This window comes from Schistocerca cancellata, chromosome 5, assembly GCF_023864275.1.
Source record: "Schistocerca cancellata isolate TAMUIC-IGC-003103 chromosome 5, iqSchCanc2.1, whole genome shotgun sequence".
Lineage (NCBI taxonomy): Eukaryota > Metazoa > Arthropoda > Insecta > Orthoptera > Acrididae > Schistocerca > Schistocerca cancellata.
Window position 1 is genome coordinate 190,123,988 of NC_064630.1, and position 21,108 is coordinate 190,145,095.

Below are 21,108 nucleotides of genomic sequence, written 5' to 3' on the forward strand. Positions count from 1 at the left end.
CGTCCACGGGCGTCTCCCCGGTCTCCTGTATCGCTACAGGTTCCGGGGCGACGTCCGTTTGAGTGGCCACGTCCTTCTGCGACGGTAGGTCCGTCTGCGTGACGGCGTCCACCTCAATCGGGCGCACCGCAGGGGTGGCGGGCGCGGGGGCGGGCACCATCTTCTTGTTCAGAACTCGCAGCTCCTAACGCAGCTGCTGGAGCTGACGATGAACTGCGGCGAGTTCTTCTTTGAGCTCGGCCCGTTCTGCCGCAAAGGCGGCTTGGAGGCCGGCCGTGGCGTCGTCAGTGGCGGCTTCTGCTTCGTGTCGGCGCAGCTCGCACCCCTCGCCGGAGCGGGGGGACAGGGCGGCCTTGACACCGCCGCAGGGCGTGGTGCGGCGGGCTGACGGCGTGACTCCCTGAGGTAGCTGCAGCTACGCGAGTTGGCGGCGTTTGGCCCGCCGCAGTTCGCGCAGCTGCTGGCCGCCCCACGTGGCTTCGCGCAACTCCGGGTGTCGTGTGCCACCGCGCACTTCAAGCACGCGACGACGTTCTTGCAATCACGCGCAGTATGTCCCAGCTGCTGGCACTTGTAGCACTGCAGAATCTTGCTGTTCTGCTGAGTGCGCTTGCGCTTTGGCTGCCGTTGGCGGCCGCTGTTGTTCCCCATCGCATGGATGAAAATTTCCAGTGCGGCTGCAATCTGCTTCCCTTTCCGTCCAGCCAGGGCGTTGGGCTAGTGGCGTTGGCGTGCGCGAGCGACAGTAAAGAAGTGAGCCGCAGCGAGTCAAGCAGCGGTTGCTGAAAACCAAACCTTGGAGGTGACAGCATTCTGAGTGGCTTTATAACTGGTCTCGTGGTGGACCGCCCAATCTTCTAAGAACATAACCATTGTCAACAGATAAGACAGCTCCAACTGTCTTTTCGGCAACAGGCTATGGCTCCTATTTAAATTGGGACATACAGGGTGTGTAATATGGCCAATCCCTTCCGCCCAGGGACACATAACATGAACAGCCCGTTGACTGTCCATGGAGCAGGGCAAGAGAGCCATCAGTTGCAGATGCCACGGCACAAATGATCCCATGTGACGCCGTCGCACATGCCGTGATGCCTCGCCAAGGCTGCGACCCAGAGATATAGCTTGCAGCCTATCAGAAACAGCCAAAGCACCTTGCAGCTGTTTTGTCAACAACGATCAAATACCCCCTACAGTCCCACACAACATCAATATGATTAGGTAAGCCCATAAAGAATGAAGACTACTGAAGTTGAGCATTCTGGGCTGAAAAACCGAAAATAATAAAGCAAGAAACAAGCTAGAAGAAGGCAATCACTAACGTAGCACACGCTGAAAGATTTAGGTATTTGTGCTTATTATAGTTGTAAAAGTACGATGTGAGATAAATAGGTTAGATGATTTGCAAAATGTACGCTGCACGATTACTCCCCAGGCTGCCGTGTGCTGCTGCAGGCAAAACGCAGTCCGTTATCATGTAGGCCTACTCTAACCTCAAAAGAATTCCACGACTTCACTGAGTCAATGTTATCGTTCCATTTCATATTCCAAGCCATACTTAATTCCAACTATTTGTGTGATTTGGTTGACTACTGTTCAGAATAACTACCGTGGCGTCAAACGTTATTATTAGTCTCTCATTGTAACTTCTCAAGATTCACAACATTCGTACATATCTCAAAATACACTCCTGGAAATTGAAATAAGAACACCGTGAATTCATTGTCCCAGGAAGGGGAAACTTTATTGACACATTCCTGGGGTCAGATACATCACATGATCACACTGACAGAACCACAGGCACATAGACACAGGCAACAGAGCATGCACAATGTCGGCACTAGTACAGTGTATATCCACCTTTCGCAGCAATGCAGGCTGCTATTCTCCCATGGAGACGATCGTAGAGATGCTGGATGTAGTCCTGTGGAACGGCTTGCCATGCCATTTCCACCTGGCGCCTCAGTTGGACCAGCGTTCGTGCTGGACGTGCAGACCGCGTGAGACGACGCTTCATCCAGTCCCAAACATGCTCAATGGGGGACAGATCCGGAGATCTTGCTGGCCAGGGTAGTTGACTTACACCTTCTAGAGCACGTTGGGTGGCACGGGATACATGCGGACGTGCATTGTCCTGTTGGAACAGCAAGTTCCCTTGCCGGTCTAGGAATGGTAGAACGATGAGTTCGATGACGGTTTGGATGTACCGTGCACTATTCAGTGTCCCCTCGACGATTACCAGTGGTGTACGGCCAGTGTAGGAGATCGCTCCCCACACCATGATGCCGGGTGTTGGCCCTGTGTGCCTCGGTCGTATGCAGTCCCGATTGTGGCGCTCAGCTGTACGGCGCCAAACACGCATACGACCATCATTGGCACCAAGGCAGAAGCGACTCTCATCGCTGAAGACGACACGTCTCCATTCGTCCCTCCATTCACGCCTGTCGCGACACCACTGGAGGCGGGCTGCACGATGTTGGGGCGTGAGCGGAAGACGGCCTAACGGTGTGCGGGACCGTAGCCCAGCTTCATGGAGACGGTTGCGAATGGTCCTCGCCGATACCCCAGGAGCAACGGTGTCCCTAATTTGCTGGGAAGTGGCGGTGCGGTCCCCTACGGCACTGCGTAGGATCCTACGGTCTTGGCGTGCATCCGTGCGTCGCTGCGGTCCGGTCCCAGGTCGACGGGCACGTGCACCTTCCGCCGACCACTGGCGACAACATCGATGTACTGTGGAGACCTCACGCCCCACGTGTTGAGCAATTCGGCGGTACGTCCACCCGGCCTCCCGCATGCCCACTATACGCCCTCGCTCAAAGTCCGTCAACTGCACATACGGTTCACGTCCACGCTGTCGCGGCATGCTACCAGTGTTAAAGACTGCGATGGAGCTCCGTATGCCACGGCAAACTGGCTGACACTGACGGCGGCGGTGCACAAATGCTGCGCAGCTAGCGCCATTCGACGGCCAACACCGCGGTTCCTGGTGTGTCCGCTGTGCCGTGCGTGTGATCATTGCTTGTACAGCCCTCTCGCAGTGTCCGGAGCAAGTATGGTGGGTCTGACACACCGGTGTCAATGTGTTCTTTTTTCCATTTCCAGGAGTGTATTTACCAATTTTCTTTTGTGGTTCTTTGGCATGATAACTGTTTAATAAACTACATTTATTACTAAGGGCTTATCTGGTCATTCCGCTTCTTCATTTAGGAAATACTACATTTTTGTTGCTTTAATTCCTTCATTAGTAATTAGTAGAACTTCTTTGCTTTTTTACAGTCTCTTACAGTAGCTGAAGATAGTTTAGGACACTCATCGAAACCTGTAATTTGCAATGCGTATGTAGAAAGTGCAAATAAACATGGAAAGTTAGACTTCCCTGGTTAACACAGCCCTTTTTTTTTGTTAAGTCATAAGTATTTTTGTGCTCTTATATTTGTCGAAACTGGTAGCTGCACATAGAACAAGATGATGTATAACTTGAAATGAAAATCAACTAAAACTGAATGACCGCACATATGACCTTCTTCCACTTTCACAATATAGTATTGGAAAGCGCTGTTAAGTCCTTTCCCTATAATATTGGGATTAGCTACGTGAAAAAAAAAACACACTATAACAGTAGTACTTTATAAATAGTCAAATTTCTGTATTAGCTGTACGAATTAGGTAGCGGTCTGGCGTAAGCTAAAGATCAATAGATAAAACAAAGCAAATAACCTGAGCATTAGGACAAAGATAACACCAGGGCGAATGTCTAAACGACTCACATTTCTCATGATGTGCTTCTCCAATCTGTCGCAAGGGTTCTCATCTTGTTTGTAGCTCATCTTGACACACTGAGGCCAATAATATTTTTGAAACTGAAACACTTTTCTTGTGTTGCAGGCTCGCTCTTGTTCGCTGCCCTTGTCTTCATTCTGGTGGCTGTACGACTTTAGAGACAAGGACTGCCTCAACTAAAAAGTTCAGTGTCAAGTAATGGTTTATATACTCCATGGTCATCAAAACGACATCACGACTTCAGGTGCTATAAATGAACTTATAGATACGTGTTCCACAACATGTTACAATAGGAGCATAGTGATAAGAGTAAGTTATCAGATAAGGTGGCCTGCTTCGTCAACATAATGGTCGCAGACAACGTGCTCAAATTCACCTCAAACTTCAGAAAGCTAAGAAAGGCATCCGGAAAATCATTTACAGACCCATCTCCTCTATTTGCAGCCAGTGTATTTTCCATGTATTCTTTCCTCTATCAACAAGTACCTCGACATGTATAAAAGTTTAGGTTAGAAGTCGAGCACGAGTCAGCGCAGAGTACGAACGTTTGTCAAAGACATACTTTTTATGCATCCTGTTCTCATGCAGACATATCTCAAACGTGATCTGAATCTTCAACGACTCGGTTCGAAGGACCAGCGTAATCTCATTTTTTTCTTTTCACATAAGAGACTAGTGCATAAACTTTAGCTGCAGGAAAACACTGCTTTGTATGTGACTGTTGTAGAAAGTGATACATCTGAATATGTTAAGTAAGTTTAATCACGCTTTTATTCATTTATAAAAATTCAACAGCGATCGTCAATAAAACAAAGCAAAAAGTGCATAATCTACAAGGATCTACATTTGTTCTGTAAAAATTTATGTTGAGAAATTACAATAACATTTGTATTTCTATGTATATTGTCATAAACAAACAATATACGCATCTTTTGTCAGTAATCAGTAATCACTCAATGTTCCTGCGATTTCCTGAAATTTTGTGTAAGAATGGCAGTCATATACAGGTACTGCATGCTGCTGAAGCATCTTTTTTTATTCCATCAGTGTGGGCGAAGAAACGCTTGTGGTTAACCTTTGCATATCGCATGGCGTAATCCGGACACCCTCATTATACGCGATAACGCATCAATGAGACGCCATAAAAATACCTTGTCTATAGTAGAAATAGTTGGTCCTATTAAATGACAGAATTGTAATTAAAATATCTACGTACATCTACACTGATACTCTGCAAATCACATTCAAGTGCCTGACAGAGGGCTCATAAAACCACCTTCGCAATTCTCTATTATTCCAAAGTCGTGTAACGCGCGGAAAGAACGAACACCCATAACTTTCCGTACGAGCTCTGATTTCCCTTATTTTATCGTGGTGATCGTTTCTCCCTATGTAGGTCGGTGTCAACAAAATATTTTCGCATTCGGAGGGGAAAGTTGGTGATTGCAATTTCGTGAGAAGATTCCGTCACAACGAAAAACGTCTTTCTTTTAATGATGTCCAGCCCAAAACCTGTATCATTTCAGTGACACTCTCTTCCATATTTCGCGATAATACAAAAAGTGCTGCCCTTCTTTGAACTTTTTCGATGTACTCCGTCAATCCTGTCTGGTAAGGATCCCACACCGCACAGCAGTATTCTAAAAGAGGACGGACAATCGTAGTGTAGGCAGTATCCTCAGTAGATCTATTACATTTTCTAAGTGTCCAGCCAATAAAACGCAGTCTTTGGTTAGTCTTCCACACAACATTTTCGATGTGTTCCTTCCAATTTAAGTTGTTCGTAACTGTAGGTATTTAGATTAATTTACGGCCTTTAGACTAGACTAATTTATCGTGTCACCGATTTTTAACGAATTCCTTTTAGCACTCATGTGGATGACCTCACGTCTTTCGTTATTTAGGGTGAACTAAGAATTTAAGCACCATTCAGATATCTTTTCTAAATCGTTTTCTAATTTGTTTTGATCTTCTTATAACTTTATTAGTCGATAAACGACATTTCCTATTCAGATTAAACAGACTACACAAAAACAAGCTTTGCTGTGTACGACAAGGTACGTGCAGCTTAACTCACAATTGCTGTCCCAACATCTATTCAGTTCCTAGTATATTATTCATTTTTAAACAGAGAAGGCTACCAGAGAAGCAATTCCGACAGGAAAGTGAATTCAAAAAATATCAGGATACATCAGGATATCTTCCTGGAATTTGTGGACCCAACTTAGGCTTCGATAACTTGAGGCGGGCTAAGGCGTTCACAACCCGTGGAAGACTGGATCTAGAGAGACAGACGAATAATCTACGTCATCTTCAAAGCCACAAGAGGGAATAATAAGAAGAGGAAGGTCAACAAAGAAAATAATGTTGAGAAGGCTGTAAGGCAGAAATGCCCATTATTGCCATTATTGTTCGACCTGTAGGACGACTATGTAATAACGGAAGTGATAGAAAATTTCAGAAGTGAATGAAATTTCAAGAGGAACAGATATTAGTGCCAAGATTCACTGGCAACACAGCCCTTCTCGCAGGATCTAAAGACTCAGAATACTTCTTGAAAGAAAAGTACAGTGTAAGTAGCACAGAATATGGTTAAGAACAAACAAAGCAGAAATAAAGAGTAGTAGAAAGGAGAATAGTAACTTGCTCAACAGCAGATTTAGGAACGATGAAGTAGTGTGTATAATGACTGCTCTGTTTAGAGCTGGATTACTATTAAAATAACTCCTAACACTCTTCGATATGGATTAATGAACGTAATCTGACTACAGCATGAGAAATGAAAGTTATGTGAGCAGTTCACGCTTATTTTAATAGCGCATCAGGAGTTAGTACACATAGCAATAGATAACTGAACACAAGCGAACATGAAAAATTATCTCTAAAATTCCAGCAGTACTGAATGTCCTTTAGCAATCGACTTGTAGTTGGTCACTGTCCAGTAGTGATGTAATTCTGATCTGTGATTACAGCAGTCAAATGTGAAATTTTGAATACACGCACTTGAAAAATCACGCACAGCGCGTCTGCAGATTTTTTCCAGCATCACATTCACTTTATTTACAGTAAATGCATACGTAATGTTCAGAACAGAGAATGCTTTCTTTGATGTGAAAGTACCATGTGATAACCGTTGAACGAATCAATCAGTATATCAAAGGATACATATTGCATTGTGCGATCGTGTAAAGGCCGCAAAGAATCAGTCTCATTAACGCAGTTAAGCAATAAATAAATGACCAGGTAAGGCAAAATAAAGAGATAAATTTTATGTATGACTGCATACAAGTGAATTGTTAAATGAAATGAGCAGAATAATAACGGTCCTCCGAGTCCACAAACAACACGTGTTACTTAAATGTAAGTACATTCCCATCATCTGAACGAAGTTTCCGTATAGGATGCAAAGCATTTAATAAGCTAAACTGAAAGGAAGAGTGACCGAATTGACTCCACCACTTCCGAATAAGCGACTAAAGTCGGATTCTGTACGAAGTTTCGTGGCTTTTGACTTCACAAGATACAATGGATTAACAGCGGAACATGGAACGTAAGTCCACTCCCAGGATTCACAGCAATTTCCCAACGCGAATCAGTGAAAAATTAACCGTGGAATGCGAGCAGCTCACAATTTATAGCAAATGATTAACGAAATAAATTTTCAGATAGGTAATCCCTACGGATAACCCCGTAACATAAAACATTTCACCAAACAACAACCCTGTAACAAACCAGAATCGACACCAAAACCTCCTACCTTGCTTCCGTCCACACCAGACCAGCCAACAGCACAGTACCAAAACGAAAAAAAACTGAGACCAAGAAAAAGCGTGGACCACGAACTGTAACTCATCTGATTGGTCCGTACCACCGAAGATGCCTCAAAGAATGCTTCCTTCAACTCTCGTAGACTAAACCTCCAAAGATATTAGTGTTGCTAGCCGATGCTGACTGAAGAATCATCTTGGCAGCAACACTGTGACAACTATTTCGCGAAGTAATAAAAATAAAGAAGTCGCAAAATTAAACACTGAAAGCGATTATTTAACAGAGAACTTCTAAACAGAAGGAGTGAAAGAATTCTCCTGTCTAAGAAATAAAATTAGAAATGTGATCGAACTAAGGAAGATACCATATGTAGAGTGGCACAGGCGAAGAAAGTTTTCTTCAGTGAAAGAGCTCCATTGATATCAGATATTGATGTGGAGCTAAGGAATAAATTCCTTAGCCTGTATATATGGAGCATAGCAATCCATGTAAGTGAAACGTGGACCATCGTACATCTGAAGAAAAAGAAACTGGAAGCGTTTGAAACGGATAGTTATTTCACAATGTTAGAATTAAGCTGTCAGGGACTTAAATGAAATGCTAAAAAGAATAGGCGACGATAGAGTTATGTAGAAGACACTATGAATAACAAGGGACACGACACTGATACATCTGTTACGGCATCGGGAAGTAGTTAACCTAACAAAGGAAGAAATAGGTGAAGGGAAAAATAGTACAGACTAAAACGTGCAAAAAAGTTGTGGAGAATGTTTAGCTCAAGAACTATGTCGAGATGAAAAAATTACCACGAGGTAGGATAAGAGGAAGAACTGCAGCAGACGTGTCAGAAGACTGTTGACTTAAAAAAAGACTTTTGATATTAAACTTTGGCATGAAGATTCACAGATTACATAGTTGTAACGATTTCAGTGAAATTATTCTCTTTCGCGGATTTCCAGGTGCATATTAAACATGTCACCGTAGTCTAGGAGTAAGTTCTTAGATTAGTCATCAAAACTTTCTGCGTCATTGTTCGATCCCAGTCATTGCTCAGACTTTTAATTATAATCATTAGCAACGGCAGCCGAAGACTTCCGCCAAAGAGGGTGGAGGACTGACAGAGGTTCCATACAGGCGGAGGGATCAGAACTGATCAACGGCATGAGGATGCGGAATGAAATGGAAACCAATTTATTAAAAACACTAGATATGTATACACACGACATGTAGCCTGTAACTGAAAAAGTGTCATGAGGATCTCCTTTCCGGGAATAGAATCCATATTAGCCTCCATTCAGATCTCCGAGAGGTGGATGCCAGTGGGAAGATAAGCACAAAAGAAAGACTGAATGATCAATGAAAAGGTAACTCACTAGAGTTGAAGTGTGGAATGCAGGAAATCTGAATGTGGCAGAGAAATTAGAAAATCTGAAAATTGAAATGCAAAGTTATAGTCTACATACAGCGGGTCAATGCCGGCCGGTGTGGCCGAGTGGTTCTAGGCGCTCCAGTCTGAAACCGCGTGCCCGCTACGGTCGCAGGTTCGAATCCTGTCTCGGGCATGGATGTGTGTGATGTCCTTAGGTTAGTTAGGTTTAAGTAGTTCTAAGTTCTAGGGTACTGATGACCTCAGATGTTAAGTCCCATAGTACTCAGAGCCATTTGACCAGCGGGTCAATGAAGTGAAATGAAAATTTCCGGTCAGATGAATATAGGATAACTAGCTTTTTACCCTCAGATTCGCTTCCATGCAGATAAGCCATAAACACTAAAGAGTCAAAGAAACTGGTACACCTGTCTAATATCGTGTAGGGCCCATGCGAGCACGGAGAAGTGCCACAACACTACATAGTATGGACTCGACTAATGTCTGAAGTAGTGCTGGAGGGAACTGACACGATGAATCTTGCAGGGCTGTCCATAAATCCGTAAGAATACGAAGGGGTGGAGATCTCTTCTGAACAGCATGTTGCAAGGCATACCAGATATGCTCAATAATGTTCATGTCTGGAGAGTTTGGTGGCCAGTGGACGTGTTTAAACTGAGAAGAGTGTTCCTGGAGCCATTCTGCAGCAATTCTGGACGTGTGGCGTGTCGCATTGTCCTGCTGGAATTGCCCAAGTCCGTCGGAATGCCCAATGAACGTAAATGAATGCAGGTGATCAGACAGAATGCTTACGTACGTGTCACCTGTCAGAGTTGTATGTTGACGTATCAGGATTCCCATATCACTCCAACTGCACACATCACACACCATTACAGAGCCTTCACCAGTTTGAACAATCCCCTGCTGACATGCAGGGTCCATGGATTCTTCTTGAGGTTGTCTCCATACCTATACGTATTCATCCGCTCGATACATTTTGAAACGAGACTCGTCAGACCAGACAACATGTTTCGAGTCATCAACATTCCAATGTCTTTGTTGACAGGCCCGGGCGAGGCGTAAAGCTATGTGTCGTGCAGTCATTAAGGGTACACGAGTGGACTTCGGCTCTGTAAGCCTATATCGATGACGTTTCATTCAATGGATCACACGCTGACACTTGTTGATGGCCCAACATTGAAATCTGTCGAAGGGTTGCACTTCTGTCACATTGAACGATTCTTTTCAGCCGTCGTTGGTCCAGTTCTTGCAGGACCTTTTCTCGGCTGCAGAGATGTCGGAGACTTGGTATTTTATCGGATTCCTGATATTCATAGTACCCTCGTTAAATGGTCGTACGGGAACATCCCCACTTCATCACTACCTCGGAGATGCTGTGACCCATCGCTCGAGCGCCGACTGTAATAGCACGTTCAAATTCACTTAAATCTTGAGAACCAACCATTCTAGCAGCAATAACCGATCTAACAACTGCGCCAGACACTTCTTGTCTGACATAGGCGTTGCCGACCGCAGCGCCGTATTCTGCCTGTTTACATGTACCTGTATTTGAATATGCATGCCTACACCAGTTTTTTGGCGCTTCAGTGTATATTGTACATATACGAGGGGTACCCAAAAATAACAGGAACTATTTTTTAACAACTATATATTTTCAGATTGTTTACAGTCCCCTTCAAAATACTCCCCATAATGCGCTTGTCCCACTGGTGCTTCCACTGTTCGAAACACATTTGTAGTCATCTTTAGAAATGGCTGACAGCTCCTCCCCGGCTTTTTTCTTGACTTCTTCAGTGTTGCTAAATCGGTGTGCAGTCATACCCGGTTTCACTCGTGGGAAAAAAAAAATAGTCGCACGGACCGAGGTCAGGCGAGTAACATTCGAGGGCAACCGGAACCGTGCCATTTTTAGCCAAATACTGTCTAACAGAGACGATGTGTATGAAGGTGCGTTGTCATGGTGGAAGAACCAGTCTCCTGTCTGCCTCAGATCTTTTTTAATCCTCTTAAAACCTCCAAATAAAAGGTCTGATTGACGGTCTGACCTGGGGAAACAAACTCTGAACGAACCACTCCTTTGGCATCAGAAAGGTAAATTAGCATTGTTTTGATGTTTGATTTGACTTGAGGACAATTTTTTTGACAGTGGTGACGATGACATATTCCATTGGTTTGACTGTTGCTTTGTTTCCAGGTCGAAACCATTGGACCATGACCTTTGATAGAAAATCCGAATCAGTTTCAAGCTGTTATTTCAAAGCAGAACATGTTTCAACTCGACATTCCTTTTGATTGTCAGTCAGAAGCCGGTGAACAAACTTGGCAGCAGCCCTTTTCACTCCCAAAGCTCCCGTTCAAATTCGCTGATCGAGCTCCAAGGTAATCCACTGATCTCTGACAGTTGATCAATTGTCTGTTGACTGTCTGTGAGCACAAACTCTCGAATTTTTCAATGATTTCCTCGATTCGGGAAGTTGATGGACGTCCAGACCGAGGTTTGTCATCAATCGACATGTCGCCACTTCAAAATCGAGCAAACCACCAGAACACTTGAGTTTTTCCCACAGCTTCGTCTTGGTAAGCTGTTTTCAACACAAACAGTTTCGGCAGCAAAATGTCACAGCTACAAGTTGTTCACTTAGACTTGCCATCATAAGAAACGAAACAAGAAAAAAACATCGCTGTCAAAAACTATTACTGCAGTTGAACAGAACAAGCCAGGTCGACAACACAGGCGGCACTAAACTGGCAATGAATTGCGCTATACACGCGTAGCGGTAGAAATGCGTACTACACAAGTTCCGCCCATAGCAATGTTATTCGTTTGTATGTGGTATTCCGCCTCCTGGCATGATCTTTCGTTCCGAAACATGTTGACAAAATATTGGCTCGCTATAGTGCTCATTCTCTATACATGGTTGACACACTGTTCAATACAGATAGAATTAATGAAAAGACGCTCCAGATGCTTAATTAGATTCTCTTTAAATCCGCACGAACGGTTTCGCCCTTTATACTATGCCGTTATCAAGTTATCTGAAACTGCCTAACGTAATATGATGGGTATACAGGTATTTTTTGCCGTAGGAGATGGGAGTCAATGCTTTATATGTACAGTACAAGTGCAGAGAGAACTCACAACTTACTTTACGCTGCAGAGTAGGAGCGTCCACTGTTCTTATCATCTGAGGCTGCTTCTCTACAGCATAATGTAAGTTGAATATTCTTTATGCACTTTTACTGTACATATATAAGCACTGTCGCTCATTTCCTATGATAAAAAAATATCTATACCTGTAAGCCCATTATTTTATGTATTAACATTTGGCCGTTCAGATACGTTTGACAGTGGCCTAATATAAAGACCGAAACCCTTCATGTGGACTTAATACAGTCCTAATCAAGCAACTGGAGCGGCTTGTCATTAACTGAACAACAGGTGCGGAATCAGCATCATCAAAACATGTAGGAACTAACAGATAAGAGGGAAATTTCACTTAGTGCTTTTGGAGTATCCCAAGTCAGCTAAGTATAGGAAAGAAATACCAACAAACTGCTTTAGAATATTTTTACATGTTGCCCCGTGCTCATACCCTTTCCTGACCCTAGAAGTACCCACACTATCTTTACGCAAATTACGTATATCCCAAATTTTGTTGAAATCGTTTCATCGAGATACTCAGGAAAATTTTAAATCTTGCTCTTAACCTACATTCCTCCTCCTATTTCTCTCTTGCTTCTTCCAGATGCTTCATCACACACTGACTGCCTTCCACCTGCCTCCTCACGCCCTCTTCCCTTTCATCTGCCCACTACACATCTTCCACCTACCTTCTACACCTTCTACACCTCCTCCGTCCCCTCCACCTTCTCTCTGTCCATCTCCTCCTTCCTCCTCTCTGTCTGTCCCTCTCCTCCAACTCCTCTCTCTCTGTCCAACTGTTCCTCCCCGTCTGCCTGTTTAGCTGAGTGGTGGCGTACTTGCCTACCTTGCAGTGGGCCCGGGTTCGATTCCCAGCTGGGTTCAGAATTTTCTCCACTCGTGAACTGGGTGTTGTGTTGCCCTCATCATCATCTCGTCATCACCGACGCACAGTTTGTCCAGTGTGGCGTGACCTGAAACAAGACTTGCTTCCGGCAACCGAACTTCCCCGTATGGGGCCTCCCAGCCAAAAATACCACACAATCATTTCATTTCATTTTCTCTTCCCTCTTACTCTACTTGTCTCTTCTTCCCCTCTCTATGCCCTACTTCTTCTCACATCTCGCCGTCCATCTCCTCCCCCCCATCCCTGTCCGTCTTCTCCTCACCCTTTCTCTGTCCTTCTACTTCTCCTTCTCCCCCCTTTATCTGTCCATCCCCTCCTTCCCCCTCTATCTGTCCATCCCCCGTGTTATCCCGTTTTTACCCTCATACCCACCACAATGAGAGGCAGGTGACTCTTACCCCTACAGTGCTTCTTTAGTGACAATAAGTTATATATGTCCCCATTTAGAGTGAAATCGATAACGTGATTTAGGAGGAGATACGGAACGAACATATATAGATATACCGAGTGATCAAAAAGTCAGTATAAATTTGAAAACTGAATAAATCACGGAATAATGTAGATAGAGAGGTACAAATTGACACACATCCTTGGAATGACATGGGGTTTTATTAGAACCAAAAAAATACAAAAGTTCAAAAAATGTCCGACAGATGGCGCTTCATCTGATCAGAATAGCAATAATTAGCATAACAAAGTAAGACAAAGCAAAGTTGATGTTCTTTACAGGAAATGCTCAATATGTCCACCATCATTCCTCAACAATAACTGTAGTCGAGGAATAATGTTGTGAACAGCACTGTAAAGCATGTCCGGAGTTATGGTGAGGCATTGGCGTCGGATGTTGTCTTTTAGCATCCCTAGAGATTTCGGTCAATCACGATACACTTGCGACTTCAGGTAACCCCAAAGCCAACAATCGCACGAACTGAGGTCTGGGGACCTGGGAGGCCAAGCGTGACGAAAGTGGCGGCTGAGCACACGATCATCACCAAACGACGCGCGCAAAAGATCTTTCACGCGTCTAGCAATGTGGGGTGGAGCACCATCCTTCATAAACATCGTACGTTCCAGCAGGTGTTTGTCAGCCAGGCTCGGGATGATGCGATTCTGTAACATATCGGCGTACCTCTCACCCGTCACGGTAGCAGTTTTGCTGTCCAGCGCCATCTGTCGGACATTTTGTGACCTTTGTTTTTTTTTTTTTTTTGTTCTAATAAAACCTCATGTCATTCCAAGCATGTGTGTATATTTTTACCTCTCTGTCTACATTATTTCATGGTTTATTACGTTTTCAAATTTATACTGACTTTTTGATCACCCAGTATATATGTACATTCTTTTGATAATGTATATAGATATCAATAGCATCATAAAATCGTATAACAGGAGTAGGATTCGTTAGGAGTGAGAAGATAGGTCAGAAAGTGAGCTACTTTCAACGATTTAGTGACAAGATTAAACTCATCAGAATCGACAGAAAACTAACGTCAACAATAATAATTCTAGTATACATATCGACGTCACAAGCAGAAGGTAAAGGCATAAAGGGAGTATATGAGAGCATTGAAAAGGCAACTCAGTATGTAAAGGGAGATGATAATCTAGTAATCTTAAGGGAGATGATAATCTAGTAATCATAAAGGACGTTGTAGTAGGGAATAGAAGAAAGAGTTATGGGAGAACATGGGCTCTGTTGCAGGAATGGGAGACGAGAAAGACTGAGTTCTATAATAAATTTCAGTTACTACAGCGAGTATATTGTTCAAAAATCAGAAGAGGAGGAAGGATACTTGGAGAACGCCTAGAGACACGGCAAGATGTCAGCTAGATATTACATCGTGGTAAGTCAGAGATTCTGCAATAAGGTATTGGACTGTAAGGCAGATACGGGAGAGGATATAGACTCAGACCACAGTTTAGTAACGCTGAAGAACAGGGTGAAGTTTAAGACAACCATCTGAATGAAACAACTTGGGACGCAGTGGGATATTGGAGTACTGAGGAATGATGATAAGCGTTTGAAATTTCTCATACGCTGTAGATACTGAGATAATGAATACTACAATAGGCATTTGAATTGAACAGGACTGGACATCTCTCAAAAGGGCAGACGCAGAAGTTGCACAGGCAAATGTAGGTAAAAGGAAGGTAACTGCGAAGAACCCTCTACACCCTAGCACAAGAAAAAAAACGAGGCACAAAGGAATTATCCGAATGTGGCGGATATCAGTAGATGTGACGCACATTTACAGACATATGATTACAATTTCGGAAAAATTGGATGGTTTATTCAAGAGAAACAGCTTCACAAATTGAGGAAGTCAATAACACGTTGGTCCATCTCTGATGCTTATGCAAGCACTCATTCGGCTTGGTATTGATTGACATGGTTGTTAAACATTCTCCTGAGACATACCATGACAAATTCTGTCCCATTGGTTCGTTATATTGGCAAAACCATGAGTTGGTTGGAGGTCCCTGCCCGTAATGCTCCAAACGTTCTCAATTGGAGAGAGATCCGGCGACCTTGCTGGTCAAGGAAGGATTTGGCGAGCACGAAGACAAGCAGTAGAAACTATCGTCCTCTGCGGGCGAACATTATCTTGCTGAAATGTAAGCCCAGAATCGGTTGCCAAGAAGGGCAACAAAACAGGGCATAGAATATCGTCGACGTGCCGCAGTGATGTAAGGGTGTCGCAGATGATAACCCAAGAGTCCTGCTACGAAATGAAATGGCACCCTAGACCGTCACTCCCGACTGTCGGGATTTGTGGTGGGCGAGTCAGATTGGTATCCCCCCGTTCTCCGGGGCATCTCCAGACAGGTCTTCGAGCTGGAATCTCATTGACTGGAGTAGAATTGTCTTAAGTGATGAGTCATGTTCCGCTGACCAGCGACGACATGTCTGGAGACGCCCCAGACAGCGGTGGAACAGACACCTGACTGTCGCTCACCATACCGCCCGACAGCCAGGAGAGATGGTTTGGGGTGCCGTATCTTTTCATAGCAGGACTCCTTTATTGTCACCCATGGCAGCCTAACAGTACAGCGGTACGTCGACGATATTGTACGCTCTGTTTTGTTGCCCTTGACGGCAAACCCTCCTGGGCTTACGTTTCACCAAGATAATGCCTGACGGGGCACAGCGAGAGTCCCTACTGCCGTAGGACGTGCAGGGAGGCTAAGACGAAATGACTACAGGAAAAATGTGAAGAAATCTGGAAAGAAATGATTTTCGGAAGAACTAATTCAGCATATATAAAAGTTAAAGCAATCTTCGATGAAATGAAAAGCTATGGTGTCAATATTACACTACTGACCATTAAAATTGCTACACCATGAAGATGACGTGCTACTGACGCGAAATTTAACCTACAGGAAGAAGATACTGTGATATGGAAATTATTAGCTTTGCAGAGCATTCACACAAGGCTGGCGCCGGTGGCGACAGCTACAACGTGCTGACATGTGGAAAGTTTCCAACCGATTTCTCATTCACAAACAGCAGTTGACCGGCGTTGCCTGGTGAAAAGTACTTGTGATGCATCGTGTAAGGAGGAGAAATGCGTACCATCACGTTTCCGACTTTGATCAAGGTCGGATTGTAGCCTAACGCGATTGCTGCTCGCGTTGGTCGAGATACAATGACTGTTAGCAGTATATGGAATCGGTGGATTCAGAAGGGTAATATGGAACGACGTGCTGGATCCCAACGGCCTCGTATCACTACAGTCGAGATGACAGGAATCTTATCCGCATAGATGTAACGGATCGTGCAGCCACGTCTCGATCCCTGAGTCAACAGATGGGGACGTTTGCAAGACAACAACCATCTGCACGAACAGTTCGACGACGTTTGCAGCAGTATGGACTATCAGCTTGGATACCATGACTGCGGTTACCCTTGACGCTGCATCACAGACAGGAGCGCCTGCGATGGTGTACTCAACGACGAACCTGGGTGCACGAATGGCAAAACGTCATTTTTTCGGATGAATCCACGTTCTGTTTACAGCATCATGATGGTCGCATCCGTGTTTGGCGACATCGCGGTGAACGCACATTGGAGGCGTGTATTCGTCACCGCCATACTGGCGTATCACCCGGCGTGATGGTATGGGGTGCCATTGGTTACACGTCACGGTCACCTCTTGTTCGCATTGAAGACACATTGAACAGTGGACGTTACATTTCAGATGTGTTACGACCCGTGGCTCTACCCTTCATTCGATCCCTTCGAAACCCTGCATATCAGCAGGATAATGCACGACCGCATGTTGCAGGTCCTGTACGGGCCTTTCTGGATACAGGAAATGTTCGACTGCCGCCCTGACCAGCACGTTCTCCAGATCTCTCTCCAATTGAAAACGTCTGGTCAATGGTGGCCGAGCAACTGGCTCGTCACAATACGCCAGTCACTACTCTTGATGAACTGTGGTATCGTGTTGAAGCTGCATGGGCAGCTGTACCTGTACACGCCATCCAAGCTCTGTTTGACTCAATGCCCAGGTGCATCAAGGCCGTTATTACGGCCAGAGGTGGTTGTTCTGGGTATTGATTTCTCAGGATCTATGCATCCAAATTGCGTAAAAATGTAATCACATGTCAGTTCTAGTATAATATATTTGTCCAATGCATAGCCGTTTATCATTTGCATTTCTTCTTGGTGTAGCAATTTTAATGTCCAGTAGTGTATATTGAAGGAGGAATTCCGCTGTTAAACACAGAGGAGTGAGCAGGTACGTTGGAAGAATACACCGGAAGTTTCTATGAGGGAGAGAAACTGTCCGCTGACAGGATTAGAGAAAAATGGAAATCGAACTGGAAGACATGGGGAATCCAACATTTCACTCAGAGTTTAAGAGAGCTTTGAAAGATTTATGATCAAATAAAAGAGAAGGCATAGATAACATTCTTTCGGAATTTCTAAAATTACTTGGGTAATCGCAATCGAATGATGTCTCAAGGTGGTGTGTACAATCTATGATACTGAAGACATACCATCGAACTTTTGAAAAAGTGTCATTCCCACAATTCCGAAGATAAAAAGTGTCGGTAAGTGCGAAAATTACTGCATAATCAGATTAACAGCTAATCCAACCAAGTTGCAGAGAACGTAACATACAGAAGAGTGGAAAACAAAACTAAAGATATCTTAGGTGACGATCACTATGGCTTTAGGAAAGTTAACGCCATAGAGGCAGCTGTGTCGTTGCGGTTGATAAATGAAGCAAGACAGGAAAAAATCAATATGCCCTCATAAGTTTTTACGACCTAGAAAACGCGTTCGACAATGTAAAATAGGGCAAAATGTTCGAAAATCCCAAAAAAGTAGGTCTAAGCTGTAGGGAAAGAAGGGCACACAACGTATAAGAACCAAGAAGGAACGATAAGTGCGTTGTACTCAAGGTGACTGGGATGGGAGTGGGAAAGGAGACTATTTGAAATACCTGTAGTATTAGAACCACTATATTAATGTTTCTGTATTTTTTGTTAATACATTCTCGAAACTTTTTGGATTGTGACTGTACTTCACCAACAACGGTTTTCGATTCCTGGTCGATCACACAATTAAAATTAACCGATACTGGTGTAAAAGAATCTTTATTTTCTTACTTCTTAATGGCGAACTTCTCACTGTTACAAGTTTAGAGTCACCCACATACAACAAATTACAGATGTTACCTTAAAAGGAATAAAAGCCAACGTCTATATCAGCGAGATACTTTAAACGAAAATAATAAGAATTTACATGGGAGCAAAGAGAAGAGAACAGGACGTAACGAAGCAGCCATGCTGTATTCAGTGGTTTTCGTATTTACGCTCGATTATCATGAAAATTTGTAGCTTTTGTGATACATGACTACATAAAACAAATTGTAGGAAAAGCAGATGCCAGACAGGTTAGTGGGATGTCATGTGATCTATGAGCTAAGCTGCAACCACTGTGCTGTCTGCCTGCATAAAAGGCCAACGACAAACTGTGGCCAAGTAACAAGTGGACCACCTTGTTGCTGAGCATACTGCCAAACATGACATCTGTCATTTCAATGACTGCTTCACAACCTGTGCCAAATGGATCCTTCTCACAAAAAGCAGGGTTTCTGAATTGTGCAAGTGGGAACTTTCCCTGCAATATATCCTGTGTTCCCGCAACCCTCCTGGCCTCAACCTTCGTTGGTCATTGTCCTCACCCATCGAGCCCTCTTCCTGTCCCCATTCCAGAACTACACAGCCTTCATTCCACCATCACACCCAGTCTTTTTACTTCTCTCCTTTTCTGCTACCACCACCTGCTACCCAGCTCTTGCCTGCCCTCCTTCTAACCCGCAGCACTTCAATGTTCGCCATCCCTACTCTACTATGTCTCCCCCTTCCCACCACAGCCTCTTCCTTACCCCACCCAGTCACCACTCCCATCATGCACTGTTGCTGCTGCTAGCAGTTTGGCTTCAGTTGCCTGAGACTGCGATCATGTGTGTGAGTTGCCTTTACATGAATATGTGTGTGTGTGTGTGTGTGTGTGATCTATTTTTGAGGAAGGCCTTACTGGCCAAAAGCTTTATTTGTGACAGTCTTTTTGTTGTGCCTGTCTAGTGAGTAGCAACTTTCCTTTTCACGATATAGTTTTTTTTTAAACTTAGAGGAAGATACAATTGTTGCAGAAAGAATTGTCTACAGTGCAATACAATCCTTAGGTGGTTTACTTAACAGTGAGAAATTACTGAATGTGCACATCACAAAAACAGTGATACTAGCTGTGAAGGATGCTGCATCAGAAGGAGTAGAAGTCTTAAAAAAGAAGAAATCTGATGAAAATGAAGTGGCCAATCGTAAAAGAAGAATAGCTCAAGAAATAAAAGAGCATAAAAACAAGAAAAGAATGATTACTGAAAAAGCAAAAGAAGAAACTGAAGTTCTAGATGTTGAAATATCAAGTTTTAGATAAGAAAGTTAAACATTGAATCTGTAATTGTGAAATTTAACATTTTACATAAAGAATGAACATTCAAAATTGCTATATAATCTTAAATAAAATTGTATGTTTTCACTACATTACTATGTTAAAACAGTTTGTATTTTAATTACAAAGGTGCTGTTAACTTACCAAACGAGAAAGCGATGGTATGGTATGTTGATAGACACAATGAAAAACACACAAATGCACACACAATTTTCAAGCTTTCACAACCCAAGGTTGCTTCATCAGGAAAGAGGGAAGGAGAGGGAAAGACGAAAGGATGTAAGGAGTCATTCCAATCCTGGGAGGGGGAAAAAAGGACAGGTATACACTCGCGCACACACACATATATCCATCCGTACATAGACAGACACAGGCAGACATATGTAAATGCAAAGACGTTGGGCAAAGATGTCAGTCGATTCCCACATGGAATGTTTCCCCTATTATATATATAGTCACACACCATCCTACGTGAGAGTTTAATATTTTTATAGCATTTGATGAATGGTATGGCATATTACAAGTCATACATAGTTACATTATTCACGCTGACATACAGCTTAAGTGATCAAAGGATTATTACATTCAGCTTTCATTCAACCAGCTTTCAGGTTCATAGAAAAAGTGTTTTTGTCACTGTACCACACATATTTTTAAGAGGTCATGAATGTAACTAAAGAGGTAATGAAAAAGACATGAAAAGGTCACAAATTTGATCTTCTGGAAATCTATAGACATTCTGTATATGTTTCATCAGTTCACATTATTTCTGATGGATTCATTGTTGGCACCTCCTGAAAGGATGACTTTTCCCCTCTACAGTATCTCCTTGTTCATTAACATTTTTCTCCATGTCATGGTTCAGTCATTACCTTGTCTTTCCAGTTGTCACAAGAACAGAACTTCCTGCTGAAACTCCACTCTCCTTCTTTGTCACTCTCTTCAGTGTCACAGTAGAGATACTTACTGACTGGGACCAAAGGACTGCCATTGTTGCTTTCCCTTTCAAAATGAGCATGTTACCTGAATATGAGTTTTCATGTGTGATCTTTGAGTGTAGTGTTTTTTCCAGACTTTGTCTTTCCTGAGCTACAAGAAGCCATTGTCTCAATAAACATGAGGAAACTCATCTACAGAATCCACAGAATACACATGTG

The 21,108-nt window shown here is 43.5% G+C and overlaps 1 protein-coding gene across 1 annotated transcript in view; it reads left to right on the forward strand.

Annotated features, from left to right (window-relative positions):
- LOC126188430 (glucose dehydrogenase [FAD, quinone]-like) overlaps positions 1-4,691 on the forward strand; it is a 30,454-nt gene extending 25,763 nt beyond the window's left edge. Inside the window, exon 3 of the mRNA XM_049930033.1 lies at positions 3,886-4,691. Within this exon, the coding sequence (XP_049785990.1) occupies positions 3,886-3,938 (53 nt within the window). The 3' untranslated portion in view covers positions 3,939-4,691. The remainder of the gene's footprint in view (positions 1-3,885) is intronic.
- The last annotated feature ends 16,417 nt before the right edge of the window (positions 4,692-21,108 follow it).